The sequence below is a fragment of the Pan paniscus genome, chromosome 2 (assembly GCF_029289425.2).
Source record: "Pan paniscus chromosome 2, NHGRI_mPanPan1-v2.0_pri, whole genome shotgun sequence".
NCBI classification, from domain to species: domain Eukaryota; kingdom Metazoa; phylum Chordata; class Mammalia; order Primates; family Hominidae; genus Pan; species Pan paniscus.
In genome coordinates, this window is record NC_085926.1 from 124,767,527 (window position 1) to 124,782,500 (window position 14,974).

The following is a 14,974-nucleotide window of genomic DNA, read 5'->3' on the forward strand; positions in this document are numbered from 1 at the left end:
GGAGTTTTATTATAAGTACCTATACATTTAGAATTGTTATTCTTGAATAATTGTCCCTTTTATGATTATGAACTGCCCCTCTTTATATCTGGTCTTATTTTTTGCCTTGAATTCTTCTTTAACTAATATTAATATAGCTACACCAGCTTTTTTATACTTAGCATTTGCACAATATATCTTTTTCGTTTTTTCCCCAAATTTTTGTGTCTTCGTATTTAAAAGCTATTTCTTATTAATAACACGAAGTTAGGACTTTGCCTTCTCATTGGGGAGTGTGATAGGAAGAATAATGGCCCCCCAAAGATTTCTACCTTCTAGTACCTGGAGCCTGTGCATGTTTTCTCTCACATGGCAAAAGGAACTTTGCAGGTGTGATTAAGTTAAGGATATGTGATGGGGAGGTTATCCTTTGTTATCCAGGTGGGTTCAATGTAATGTCAAGGTCCTTATGAGGGAAGGGGGAAGGCAGGAGAGACAGAAAAGAAGATATGATAAGGGTAGCAGAAGTCAGGGTGATGTGAGGCCATGAGCCAAGGAATGGGGGTAGCCTCTAGCTAGAACTGGAAAAGGTAAGGAAATAGATTCTTCTCTAGAACCCCCCTGATAGGTACAGCCCTGCCACTAGCGTGATTGTAGTCAAATAAGACCTGTTTGAGACTTCTGACCTTTAGAATGGTAAGAGAAGACATTTATATTGCTTTAAGCCACTAAGTTTCTGGTAATTTCATACCATAGCAACAGGAACTAATACAAGGGCTAAGTTGGTTTATATTTGATGTAATTTCTGATGTGACTATTTAAGTCAGCCATCTTGATGTTTGATTTCTGTTTGTTTCATCTGTTCTTTGTTCCTCTTTGCTTCTTTCTTGCAGGTTTGTTTTTGGTGGGGGAGAGTGGGGATGAGTCAATATATTTGGAATTCTGTGATCTCCTCTATTGACTATTTGTGCTTTTTAGATTACTTTTTTAGGGTTGCTCTAGAAATTATTTTTCAAAAACATAATCTACGTTCAAAAATATCCCATTACCTAAGGAATTATTTAAGAATTTTATAAAAGCTTCCTGCTTGGAATTTTTCTGAGCTTCTCAGATTTGTTGTCTCAGACTTAGTTGTCGTCAATCAACTCCAGAGAATTCTTGGCCATATATTTTATTTCTTTTGCCCCACTTTTCTCTTCTACTGGGACTCCAATTAAATATATGCTTTGGATATTTAATATTGTTCTGTTAATCTTGGGGGCCCTGTTCCATTTCATTTTTCATTCTTTTGTCTGTTTGTGTTTTAATTTAGATAATTTATAATGCCTTGTTTTCAAGTTCACTGATTTTTGCTCCATCCAATATGCTAATAAACCCATGAATTCATGCCATATCATGCTAGAAATGGATTTCTAGCATTTCCATTTGGTTCTGTTTTATAGTTTCCGGTGGTGTCAGTGAAACTGGTAGAATAAGGGTCTCTAAAAATCCTCTTTCATAAAAGCAATGAAAAAACTGGCAAAACTAGTCAGAATCTATTTTTTCAGAACTCTGAAAATTGACCAAAGGCTTGCAGCAATCCAGGAGCATTTGTTCAAGAAAAAATGAATGACTCTGAGTAAGAAAAGTGAGCTTTGTGGCATTTTAATTTATCATGTCCCATCCCTGCTTCCCCTGCAGCTCCACAGTAGCCCTGAAAACCTGTAGTCCACAGGCACGGTGCAGACTTGCAGCCTGCCAGCCACCAGGAGGGGCAGAAAAGGGTTGGACCTCCTTCAAAGCCCCATTCCCAGAAAAATGCCATTATTTTTCCTGTCTGGTGATTCCCTGAAAGAGACCCCACTTATAAGGCCGTCTTTATACAACCTGACTCAGAGGTTGCCCAGTGCCAACAGCTTTTTCCCAGAGGACATTTGTCAAAAACAAGCAGAGGCATTGAATATTATAGCTGCCTGGGGAGGTAGATAACAATTTGGGCAAACAATAGGGTAACCTGAAAGCTCAAAAAGAAAAGCTAGGGAATGAGGTGGCCATAGGAGGCTTTGAAAAGCTCATATTACTATTCCTGGGATTTTAAAAGACCAAGACTATGTATGTGGCTTTGCACAGTATTTCAAAGGGATCCACACCTAAGTACTTCACAATCAAGCTGTCAAAAGGCAAAGTCAAAGAAAAGATTTTGGAAATAGCAAGAGAGAAGTGACTCATCATCTACAAGGAATCCTGAATAATATAAAAGACTGATTTCTCATCATGAACAATGGAGGCAAGATAGTTTTATCACTCTGTGGAAATTCTCTATATCTTCACACGTGATATTTACCTTTTTCTACTAGGTTCTTTAACATATTAATCATAGTTATTTAAAGTCCCTTTGTATTAATTCCAGTCTGGGCCATTAATGTGTCTGGTTCCAGTATTTTATCTCTATATGGAGGGTCATTATTTTCGCACGTACACGTGTTTGTGTGTGTGTATGTGTATGTGTATTTTTAAAGTTTTGATTTAATGCTCAACATTTTGTGTAAACAAAATAAAACAGTAGACAGTCCACTATATATTTATGTCCAGTAGAGGATTTCTTTTTTTCTGTAAGACCATTAGTATGGGGGCTTGGGTTTCTTCTAAGTAGCAAGTCGTTAGGGTTTTTTTCCTTTCTTTTATCCAAATTGATAATCATTTTTCTTTTAAGGGTGAGATTAATCAGTTCATATATTAGTTAACAATTACTAAGTAACAAATTACAAAATGTAGTGACTTAAACATTTATTATCTTGTGGTTTCTATGGGTCAGGGATCTGGGCCTGGCTTAGCTGGGTGCCTCTGCCCTAAGGTCTTGTAGTCAAGGTATCTGCCGGGGCTGCTATCTCATTTGAAGGCTCCACTGGGGGAGGGTCTGCTTCCAAGCTCACTCATGTGACTGTGGGCAGGAGTCAGTTCCTTGAGGACTGATGGACTGAGGGCCTCCGGTCCTCACTGGCTGTTGGTCAGTGGCCACCCTCAGTGTCTTACTATGTAATTTTGGCCTTCTGAGACCTGTCTTCACAGTGGTAGTGGACGCAGCTCATAAAATGGAAGCTTGCCTCATCAGTGTGAACAAGGAAAAGAGTATGAGCAAGACAGAAATCACTGTCTTTTAAAACTAAATCTTGGAAGTGACATCCCATCACTTTGCCATATTCTATTTATTAATAATGAGTCTCAAGTTCCAGCCTACACTCAAGAGGAGATCCCACAGGGGCATGAGGCCTAGGAGGTGGAGATCATCAGGGGCCATCTTGGAGGCCCCCTTCGTGTGCTTTTTGTGGTAACCAATTTACTTACACTTATTTCTATAATTTTATTTGGTCTTTTCTGTTTACCATTCTCTCCCTCTCTCTCCTCTCCCCCTTTCCCACTTTCCCTAACTCACCCCTACTGGTGTCTTTCTCCTTCCCCTCGCCCACCTCCCATCCTCTCACCTGCCTTCTACTCTGGCTTCCGTCCTCCTTCCCCTCTCTTACCCCCTTGTCCTCTCCAGTCTTTCCCTCCTCATCTTCTGAAACAGCTGTTAGACACATTCTGGACCATCAGTCTGTCTTCCACAGTTCTTAGCTTTTATCAGACTTTTTATCTTTGGGTTTGTTATTTTTGAGACAGAGTCTTACTCTCTTCTCCAGGCTGGAGTGCAGTGATGTGATCATAACTCACCACAGCCTCAAACTCCAGGGACCAAAAAATCCTCCTGCCTCAGCCTCTCAAGTAGTGGGCATGTGCCACCATAGCCAACTAACTTTTTATTTCTATTTTTTGTGAAGATGGAGTCTCGCTTTGTTGCCCAGTCTGGTCTCCAGCTCCTGGACTCAAGCAATCCTCCCGACTTTTTATCTTTGTCTTCTATTACTACATTCTTGCTCAAATCTCTGTACTTCATTTCAGTTTGATAATTTTTCCCTTGTTGTTCTCAGCTTAGAGTTTGTCTTATCCATTTCATTTTTTGTTTTGTAGGTTTTAAATGTATAATCTTTACCTATTTGGTGGTTAGCCTGTTTCAGGTTCATAATTTCTTTTTTGTAAATCAGAAGTTACTTTGTTTTACCTTTCTGAGCAACTTAAACATGCATATTTAAAATTATTCATCAATTGGAGATTGTAATGCTGGCTGGATATCTGATGATGTTAAAGAATTCATGTTAAATTATTTTTGATATGCAATAGTACTATGGTTGTGTTTTAGAAATTAAAAGTCCTTATTTTTTAGAGCAACATATTGAAGCTATGTAGATGAAGAGATCTGTAAGAAACCTGGGGGTGGAGAAGGTAGAGGGTAGAGATGAAAGAAGATCTCTTTAGTTTCTAATTGTTGAAGCTTGCTGATGGCTATCTGGGGTTTTATTGTATTCTTTCTTGTGTTTAAATTTTTGCATAATAAAAAGTTTTTTGAAATCCTTTGTCATATTGTCCTATAAAATTAATGTCATCTGGAGTGAATTCATATTTCAGTTACTGCTTTTATTGGTAGCCTTTTTAGAAATTCTATTTCTTCACATATTTGAGATTCAGTTTGTAGGTTCATTTGGAGTGGAAAGTTCACTATTTCTATTGTCACCTACACCTGCACCTCAGTGCAGGACCAGGTCTGATTTTGGCCTTGTGAGGCCTGTCTCCACAGTGGTCCTGGTGATATTGCAGAGCCAGGAACTGAGTGACTAGGTTCATTTGTGGTCCAGGGGCGGTATCTGTAGCTTCCAGGCTTTCTAGGTTTAAGTAAACTGAAAACCCTGGCCCTCAGTGGAGGTCTTCAGAAGTTTTTTATATCAGCTTCTTATTTTAGGGAGATCCCTAGGCTGCAGGTCGCCAGCCTGGCTTCAGGCCCCCGCTTGTGCGGAATGTGGTTTATTCTGACCCTGCATGATAAAGAGGGTTCCTGACTGCCTCTGCCTGCTCCAGACTTGGAGCCAGCAGGCCTGTGGCTTCAGCCCCACCCACTGCTTTGCATTTCTGTTTGGTATTGGACACTTTAATCTTGTTTTTGAACCTGTCCATGTCTTTTTGTCATCTGTTCTATATTTTATCTGCCAGTGCTATGTGTTTGGAGTAGGGTAGAGGCATCAAAGTGTGAACTCACTGTGTTGTGTTGACTGGAGGAGGTCCTTGACCAAATCATGCAGATTCCCTCAATTCTCTATTCAAAGACTGTCATCTGCTGAGTACATGTTCATAATGATGATATTTTACCTTTATATTAGAGTCAACATTCTTAATTTCAAAATTTTTCCCTGAAGACTTTCTCAGAAATCTCCTTAGGGAAAATAGCAACCCGCTAACCCTACAAGTGAGTCTGTCTTATGGTCTTGCCAGCACATCTCTCTGTAATTATTTATCTGCACACACATTTGTGTCTCCCACTGGGATCTAAGCTTCATGATAGCAGAAATTCTCTCTCTGGCTTCCCTGTTGTGCCCTCAGCCCTTTTACAATTCTGTCTGTCACATAGGGGTGTCCTTCATGGTGTTCTGGTAAGTGACGCACTCAGGCACTGAAACCACAGTTGTGCTGCGTGCTGTGTGGCCTCTCATGAGTGCTAGGAAGCCAATATGAGACTGCGGGGCAACTGTGTGGAGTGGCGGGTGCTGCCCAGTGTGCTCTTCCATACTTCACAGCCAGATCAGTGAGTGTCTGCTCTGGGCCAGGCACTGACACACAGGCATTTGTGTCATACACAGTTTCTACAGCCATTTTTCGTGTCACCTCCTGTCCATTGTCAGTCATTGGGATTGCATTCTAAATCTCAGATGAGCAGAGCCAGTGGGCAGGGCTTTGTAGCAGATGAATTAGAGACGTTGAGCTCACCACCCTGGTGGCTCACTTGTGACGAAGCCAAGGTGTTGGGGATATGGTGCACATCGCGGAGTTTTCATTCAAGTGGGAGGCACAGCCTCATCCCTCTCCACACAGTTCATTTCATTCTTAACTGCTCAATTGTGTTGCATTGGACATGAATAGAAAAGTAGGCCTTGATGTCCTCAACGTTTCTTCCTGTTTGTGTGAACAGTCTCTAGCCTAAGGAGGTGCTGATGGTTAGGCATCTTCACCCAACACTTTAGTCCTGCGTCCCATTCATCACATAGACGTCCTGCTGGCACAGGCCCTGAAAGCTTCAGGATGAGCATTCTGGTAGCCACGGCCCAGAGGAGGCATCGCAGTGTGTCAGTGGGATGGTGGTGGACGTGTGAACGCACCTCCTTGTCTCTGCTGCTTCACTTAACTGTAGAGAATGGCAGCTGAAGAGCCTTATGATGGTTTTGCCTTCAGATGTCATCTTCCTGCTTGGCTGGGACTGCTGGTCAAAAAATGGCAGGTCCAGAGCCCTCAGAGACTTTCTTTTACTGGCTGTTTAATTGCATCAGATGAGCTTCTCCTCTCACTGCACCAGGGATTGGTAACAGTTAAGTGCTGGACCGCTGAGAGGCCCAGCGCAGATTAGCCATGCTTGCATTCCTGGGACACAGCTTCAGCAGCACACTTTGAAAAGCCCTGTGAGAAATTCCTGGCATTTAGTCCCACTGTTTGTATTTAGCTTTTCTGAAGTGTTGGCATTCCAGAGGCATTCCAGAAGCCTTCCTGGCATTTTTAGATCCCCTGCAGCTGCCTGGGGATCCAGGTTACTACTTCTTCTCCCTTATACAGGTAAGGGGAAAACAGACAAGACAGCATCTTGCTCAGGCTTCCTAGAGGCCACTCAGTGATAGAGCCGGTGTTAGAACTTAACTCTTAGGGGTTCAGCCAGCCACCCAAGCCCACTGGCCTGGTGTGGCCGTTTCACCTGAGTCTTTCTCCTGGTACTCTGCACTCAGGGGCACTAGTGAGTGGTCAGCTCTTATTACAGACCAACCTGCTGGTGGTTCTGCAAGGTTCCCTGTCAGTAGGAGTAGCATTGCCAGGGAGATGGGCTTTCAAAAACTTGGGTTCATGTCTTACCCCATGTTTTTGAGTGATTCAAACCCATGTGCTGATACCATAGAGTGGCTTAAAAGGAAAAAGCTCAGGACTTGGAAGTCATATGAACTTAGGTTCACAGTCTACCGCTGGCTAGCTTGTGCTCTTGTGGGTAGTGAGGATTAAGTGTCATCAGGAGCTTAGCGGAATACCTGAGCACACACAGCCCTAGCATAGGGACAGACAACAAGCAGATGGTGTTATTCCTCCATACAGTCACAAAAGGCAGTCCTGAGCTCCCAGGCCCCTGTGACTGTCTCCATCCTGACCCTTAGTGTGGAGTTGTTCCACATTTGACCCATGGAGGGTAGAGGCGGGCCCTGGGGCCTAGGCCTGGGAAGCCCCTGGAGACTCTGGGGACATGAGTATCCCAGTGACGGGACTTACATCCCTGCCTTGCCGTGTGCTGGTGACCCTTTATGGAGGTCTATTGAGACCCTGCTCACTTCTGTTGGGGTTTCCTTTAACATTCTGTACAGCTATGCATCCCTTCCAGCTTTACACATCATGCCTGAGGAAGCTGGAGGTCAGGAACTTGTTCAAGGTTGCCTAGCTAATTAAGGGTGGGCTGGGTTCATCCTGACATCTGCCAGCCTCAGGTTGCTTGCCCTGGTGAGCTGAGCCCTCAGCCTAACTGGATCTGGAGGGAGGGCCCTTGGCCCTGTGCTCCAACAGGGACTCAACCATCCCCATCAGGCGGGTGAGGAAGCAGCGCCTCTCCAGCTGACTCTGTGCGTGTCTTCCTGCAGGCATGGATCCCTGCTCCTTCCAGCTCAGAGCATGAGGCTGTGGCATGGCGTGGTTCCAAGCATAAAGACACCAAGGCCAGCACATAGCTGTGTGGCTCACGGCAGCACACCCAGCGGCCGGACACACCTGCATTGACCAAGGTTCAGACCCCAGCTACTCTCTGAATAGCTGTGAGCTTTCAGACAGCTACTTAGGCCCCCTGTTGTCATCTGGCTTCTCATCTGTAGCGGGGGATCATGATGATCCCACCTGCCCTTTAGAAGTGTGGTAAGGATCAAAGGAAATAACTGTGGGAGAACTGTGAACAGGACTCTCATAATCAATAAATGTTGTTATTTATCTGTGAAGTGGCTATAGTAATTACCCACCTTGAAGGATTGTTGTGAAAATTAAGCACAATATATGTGAATGATCTGGCATATCATAAGGTTTTCAACTCATTATTGCTACTGTTCTCATTGTGAATGTGAGCAGAAATGTCCGTCGCCTTCTCCCTGCAGCACCATTCCAGCACCATCGCTGCTGGCTAACGTGGGCTTTGTTCTCTTCCAAGCAGGCCAGGGAGCTGGAGAGCAGAGAGGCAGAGCTAAGACGCCGTGACACCTTCTACAAGGAGCAGCTGGAGCATATTGAGAGGAAGGTAAGACTCCTGCTTGGCTGCATTCCTCGGGGCCAGGTCCTAAAGGCATCTGACCAGAACACATCACTGTCATGGGGGGAGAGAGGAGTCCGCAGACCCAGTGCCCATTCGCCCAGATGCCAGTCACTCCTTGGACATGCCCTCCTGCATTCTGCAGCAGGCACCCAAATAGAGCCTTTCAACAAGTTGCATTCATGGAGATAATTGGTTTTTAATTGTCTCCCCCTGCCCCACCTTTTTTTGTTGAATGTGGCTGGCTCTATGGTAGTTCAATTTTAGAAAAAAATTCACTTTCACCACAGGGCGGTGCTGAGTCCCAGTATACCTTTTCCACTTTAGTTAAGCTGCATTTGGTAAAAATAATAATAACGTGATGTCTTGCTATACAAATACATTAAAGTTGTATTATTGATTTTCTCCTGGGAGTCGGGAAGATCAAAGTGCACTACGGCTGCACACTCACTGCTTTTCTAAGGATAAGCCTTTGAAATGAATGAGATTTAAAAACATATCATCATGCCTTTAAGAAAAAAAAAAAAAAAAAAACCCCTACCACGACTCTTGAAAATTCATTTGGTAACTTATTTTTTGGTTTAATTTGTGGATCATGACAGATTTTTCAAAGAAATGGCTTAAAATGTGGGAGGGGATGGTTGGGAGGTTAAAAAAAAATTGTTCCCCCTCATGCCTGAGACAGCATGCCAAGCAACCTGAGCCATCAGCTTATTGCAGGCAAATCTTCGCAAATCATTTGTCATGGTTTGGAGCTTTGAAATTGACAGTTTGCTTGAGGGGCCTGATTTCCACAGGGGTTTTCTCCTGTGGCATGCCACAGTGGAGGCTGACAGAAATATGGGTTTCTGGATTTCCAGGCCATGGGGAAAAGAGGGAGGTTCTTCCTTGCCCCATCAACACCTGCTTGTCCACCTTTGCCGGTGTTTAGGGGATGGCCAGAGTTGACATGCCATGAACACAGCGTGCTGATGGTGATATTCCATAGTCTGAGGAATGGCAGTGCACCTCTGAGCTGCTTTCCGAGTGGCCCTTAACAAGTAAATCTTTCACAGAGCAGTCTCATGCACAGGTTTGACTGTAGCTTATAATGACAAGGATTGTGATTTGAGATTCCAGAAAAGGGTAAAAAAAATTCCACCAGCCATAGCTCTAATTATCACAGTTGCCGATATGTTCATAGGCACAGGGTTTTGGTTTTGTCTTTTTATTTGTGCAGTTCTTTGGTCTCCTTTGTGCTCCCCGTGTTTCCCTTCCTGGGCTTGGCTGCTAGAGAAATGTGTACATGTCTCTGTTTCAGGCAGAAGGGAAAGAGCCTTGCAGCATTTTTGCCTCTCTAAAATCTGTTTTCCCCTTGTCATTCTCCCCTCTCATCTCTACCCTAGTTCTCCTCCTAGAAACCAAGTCTCTGCTTTGCTAAAGGAGAGGAAATTCTGGATGAGTCTTCTTGCTCTTCATTAAGTGAAGTCCAAACTCCTTGCATATGCAGGTGTGGGCTTTTTAAAAATCGAGGTTTCCTAGATGATTGTGAAGAGTTATTAAATGCTTCCAGAAGGAGGTGCAAAAGCATGATCTCCTTTCTGACTCTTAAACACAGCATTTTGCTGGTGATAATAAAAAAAAAAAAGGAGAGCACCTCCAACATCTCAGGAAATGGAGATTGGTGTGGGAGATAGGAGGATTAAAGGGGAGCCAGGGGGAGAGGCAGAAAGGAGGCAGAAGAATGAGGCTTAATTGTATTAGTTTTGAAAAAGGTTTTTGATCTTCTCCGCGGATAATTTTATTCCTGTAATGGCTGGGAAGATGGAAAACACAGCATCTGACAATCTTTTTTTATTAGCTGTTGCTTTTATATGATTCCACTTTCATTTGTTGAATACTCGCAGACCTTGACATTTCCAGCTTCTGTACACACGGCTCCAGGACTTCCCAATCATCACATCCCTTTCCTTTTTCCCCCTATTTCCTTTAAGTTTAGAAATTGACAGTAAAAACCTGTTTGGGGGAAAGTTGGATAAGCTGCTGCATCATCCTTGACCACCCAAAATAGCTCAGAGTACAGTCCCAGGTGAGAGCAGGTTGAGATGGGGAGGCTGAGACCTGGGGCTGTTGGCCAAGCCATGGTGTATCCAAGGGGCTGGGTGGAATCCTGCGGCCGTCCACCGTGGAAGCTGGTCAGCCTCCACCTTCTACCTGTTGAGACTGGCAGGTAAGGAAAGCCTGCACAAAATCCAGACTCATTTTCAAGGAGGAAGAGACTTATGGACCCTTTTGTCTGCAGTATTTATTTCCTAGATGATTATTCTTGAGCATGGAAATCCCATTTTGTAGGGCTCCTGTGCTTTATAATCCTTCTGAGCAATTGTTCCTCACAGCCACACTGCAAGATCTGAGTGAGGAATATTGTTTCCATTTCCCCATAGAAAGCAGTGAGCTGTTGACACAGACAGGGGCCTTGTGAGGGTCTTATGGCACCTGAAGAAGCAGCCTGAACTTTGAGTATGGTGTAACTGATGGAGTGTGGGCACCAGAGCCCATGAGCCTTGGCTCCCACACAGCAATTCAGTCACTGTGCCTCCTTTCAGCTCGGTTTCTCCATCTGTAAAATGGAGATGCTAATGCTTTCTGCCGGGAGTTAATGGATTAAGGGAAATAACACCTGTAAAAGTGTTGGTGCGTGCTGGGCGCCTGGCAAGTGCTGGCTCCTTCCCTGGTGCACAGCAGTACTGGGGGCTCTGTTTCATGTCACAGTGCTTCAGGTTTGGATTAATGGATGAGCATGTGTGCATGCACACATATATGCATGCTGAGATGGATTTTTATCATTAAAGGTGGCCTGACCCCAACACCTGCTCTCTGGGATGGGGAAGCCTTCTCTCTGGGCTGCATCGGGCTTTTCTCTGATGGTCTTGCCTTATCCACTGGGCTGGGGCCATGCACTCCCCAGGTATGTCTGCACATCTGACAGTGTCACAGAACAAGGCCTTTGTCCATTTCTGTAGTCATCTTTGCACGGGACCCCTATTAACTTCAGTAGGGATGGCACCATGTTTGAGAGCTCAAACAAGAGCCTCAGAGCTGGCAAATGAGACATCGGGTTTTATTTGCAGAAAAGTTACATACAGGGACAGTCCAGTGGCAGTGGGATGGACAGGAGAACCGCAAGGTCCCATGGCCGGCTGAGCAAGCAAACCACTGCTCACAAAGAGCATGTAGTTGCCATAGCATTTTCACTTAACACTCTCCCTAACAGGTTCTACCTGGCAATCTTCGTTTAAACCCAGGGGTGGCCAATCTTTTGGCTTCCTTAGGCCACACTGGAGGGAGAATTGTCTTGGGCCACACAAAATACACTAACACTAATGATGGCTGATGAGCTAAAAAACAAAAACAAACAAACAAACAAAATCACAAAATCTCATAATGTTTTAAGAAAGTTTATGACTTTGTTTTGGGCCACATTCAAAGCCTTCCTGGACTACATGCATCCCCTGGCCCATGGGTTGGACAAGCTTGATTTAACCCAAAACAAAGGGCCTCAATGCCCTGTACAGCTGTGTTCCATGGATTTTCACTTCACAAGGGCCGGTGGTTCAGATGTTCCTTGTAGATAAGGAATGGGTCTCTGGGTTGGCCATTCCCAGATTCCTTAGCTCAGAACTCCAAACACACATTCAGGTGCATCTGCCATACAGGCACATGGACCAGGAAGGTGAGACCCTCGACTGCTTGTGCTGGCTTGAGTCATGGCCGCTGAACCCCTTGCCATCTTAGCTGTGCTCCCACTGCACACCTGGCTCCAGAGCCTTTGCTCAGTTGCCAGTTTGTAATTTTCTGCAGGAAGCAAAAGAAGTAGGAGTGGGATTTACTCACACCATGCCTGGATTCAGGTATTATGGGGCTAAGGGGACTTGTGCCTCTTCAGAACCCCCCCACTTTATCGTCTTCTAGTAGAAACCTTGGTGCTGGGTGGCTCTGAAGGAGACCCTGAGAGCCCATAGAGTTGACCACTTGTGGCTGGCCAAGCCCTTGTCTTCAGTCAACCATGGAGCTGAGTAGGGTGGTAGGGATGAGTAGGCTTTGGGGTCCAGCAGACCTCAGTTTAGTTCTGCCTCAATCATGTAAGCAGCCTTGTGACCCTGAGCATGTCATTATGTTCTCTAGCCTCAGTTTCCTTATCTTTGAAATGGGGATTTAGGACTAACCTGCCAGCTGTTTTGGGGTGAGTGGTAGTTTGTGTAAAGCAACCATCAGAGTACCTGACCTCAGTATCCAGTCCTCTTTCATGTTATTTCTGTCCTCTTCCTCCTCTTTAATAAATGCCTGGCCTTCATTTACTCCACATCAATTTAAGTCTGCTAAATGCCAGGTGCAGAGATGGCTCAGACAGCTGTGGCTCCTGCCTCATGAAACCCACAGTCAGGTTTGGGAGGGAAGGGAGATGCCGAGGATTAGGATGCCAGATGGGAGGATGCCCATATGCAGGCTTCCTGTGAGTAGAGGACCTCCCAGCTCTGTGAAATGCTTCGTCTCACTTTATCCAAACTCAGCAGCTATGAAGTGGAGAAGGTCTTTTTCAGGGTTAGCGTCAAAAACCAAGTCAGGAAGAAAGGGAGAAATGTATTCTTCCTGGACTTTGTCTCCTTTCCCCAGGATTGAAGTCTTCCTCCCTGTACCTTTCAGATGCTTCCCTGCACTGCCTCTGAGCAGTCAGCCCTTTCCCCCATTGTACTCCCTGCTGCCGATCGAACTTTCTTAAGAGAAGACCATCATCTGATCCCGAGAGCCCTGCTGTTTTCTCACTGACACCGCTCAACAGACGTCCCTATCCCAGGCACACTGGTCTCTGCCTTGTCCCTTGGTGTGTAGGGAAACACAAGCTACACAAGGTGTTTGGAGGAGGAATTAAATATAGGATTTCCACTTCACAAGAAAAGGAGTGGTCAGCAAATGTGAAAAGAGCTCAGCCTCACTACATATCAGGGAAATGCAAATTACAACCACAACATGATACCATTACACACTCGGAAGAATGGTCAAAGTGGAAAAGACAGGCAGCTCCAAGTGCTGACAAGGATGTGGTTTAACCTAAACTCTGAGACACCATTGGTGGAGTGTAAGTTGGCATAGCCACTGTGGAAGATCGATAGCCAGCATCTTTTAAAGCTGAACACGGGTATGCCCCAGGACCTAGCATTCTGCATGTGCCCCCAGGTTCACCAGAAGAGAGGCTGTAGAATGTCCATGGTAGTGTCATTCACGATAGCCCTGAAAATGAGGAGAGAGGCAAGTGCCGGTGGTATTCATGATAGAGCATTGCTGGCATGAAAATGAGCCGTCCACAGCTGCAGGTGCTGCTGTTGGAACTCCAGACACACTGCTGAGCAAAGCAGCCGGGTAGAGAAGAGGACCTACAAACTGTGATTCCATCTACAGAAGGGGTGAAGGCAGCACAGCACATCTATGGTGTTAGCAACTGGGATAACAGTTACCCTTTGGGGGCAGCAGTGACTAGCAGGGGTCATGTGGTGGCGGGGGCGGGGGCGGGGGTGGGGGCGGGGGGAGGGGTGGGTAAGGCTTCCTTTCATGACCTTGGTGTTAGTTACAGGTGTGTTCAGTTGCTGAGAGTTCATCTGGCTGTGCTCTCAGGAAAGAGTCGGCACACGAGGCTTCATAAAAAGTGGGCTGCAGCTGAGGAAGGCAGCCCAGCAGGGGTGCCCCATGTCCTCTGCTGCCCCTCGCTGCCAGGCAGCCTCCTTGCTGGCCTGCAGGGCTCTGCTCAGGATCTGCTTTCCAAATCCCAGGGACCTTACAGGCCTTAAACATCCTCTTCCAGGCCTTCCCAGGCCCACCTGTGTTTGCCTCGCCTCCTCGTGTGACTGGAGGACAGACCAGTAGGGATAGGCTACTCGCCTTATGGAGAGACACAGCCAGAATGCGGCAGGCCCACTGTTAGCCCACATCTGTTTGCACCCGGCCCGCTGGGCTCTTGCCTCCTCTGAGTTCTATAATTCTGAGTGCCTCCTCTTCTGACCAGGTTGCTCCATGTCCATTCAGTCTAATAGAGTTGCTAAAACCCTGTGTCAGGTGCTGTGAGACAAGGGTCATGGGCACAGAATGAGGGCTGGGTGTGGAGCTACACCTCACTGGAGTGCCCCATAGGCACCGCAGAATCGCCTGCCGCTCCGTTGTCTGTCCCCCGCTGAGGTTTGAGCCCTGTGCATATTCTAGCACTTGCCACGCTCTGTCTTGTTAGCGCCTGTGGCTGTCTGCTCTGCATCTGCGAGCACAGTCCTTGCTGGTCTGATTCATCAGGTGATTCATCGCCAAGGGCTGGGGATGCAGTGCCTGGCATAGAGTAGGCGCACAGTAAATGTTTGCAGGAATAAAGAAGGGAACGTGTGTGTATGCAATCAGGAAACAGTGACGCAGCGGGGTTCCAGAGGAGGAGGGAGCCTTTGCCCGGAAGGCTTCTCAGTGGGAGCTGTGTTTGGAGAGAGCAGGATGTCAGTGGGCCGCATGCAGGGCTGGTAGTGGAGAAACTGGGGCTTCTGGCTGGAGAGCTTGGCCCCAGCCAGGTGCTATGTGAGAAGGGAGGCCACAGGTGGTACAGCT

The 14,974-nt window shown here is 45.9% G+C and overlaps 1 protein-coding gene across 8 annotated transcripts in view; it reads left to right on the plus strand.

Annotated features, from left to right (window-relative positions):
• CHCHD6 (coiled-coil-helix-coiled-coil-helix domain containing 6) overlaps positions 1 to 14,974 on the plus strand; it is a 260,690-nt gene that overhangs the window by 144,277 nt on the left and 101,439 nt on the right. For 5 of the 8 annotated variants that reach the window (XR_010111644.1, XM_034957292.3, XM_063602912.1 and 2 more), the window contains exon 5: positions 8,261 to 8,347. Coding sequence is in view for 6 of the 8 variants with exons in the window: in XM_034957292.3 (XP_034813183.2) it covers positions 8,261 to 8,347 (87 nt within the window). In the remaining 2 variants the exon portion in view is untranslated. The remainder of the gene's footprint in view (positions 1 to 8,260; positions 8,348 to 14,974) is intronic. The other 3 variants (XR_010111645.1, XM_034957291.2, XM_055110388.2) reach the window with 1 other exon arrangement.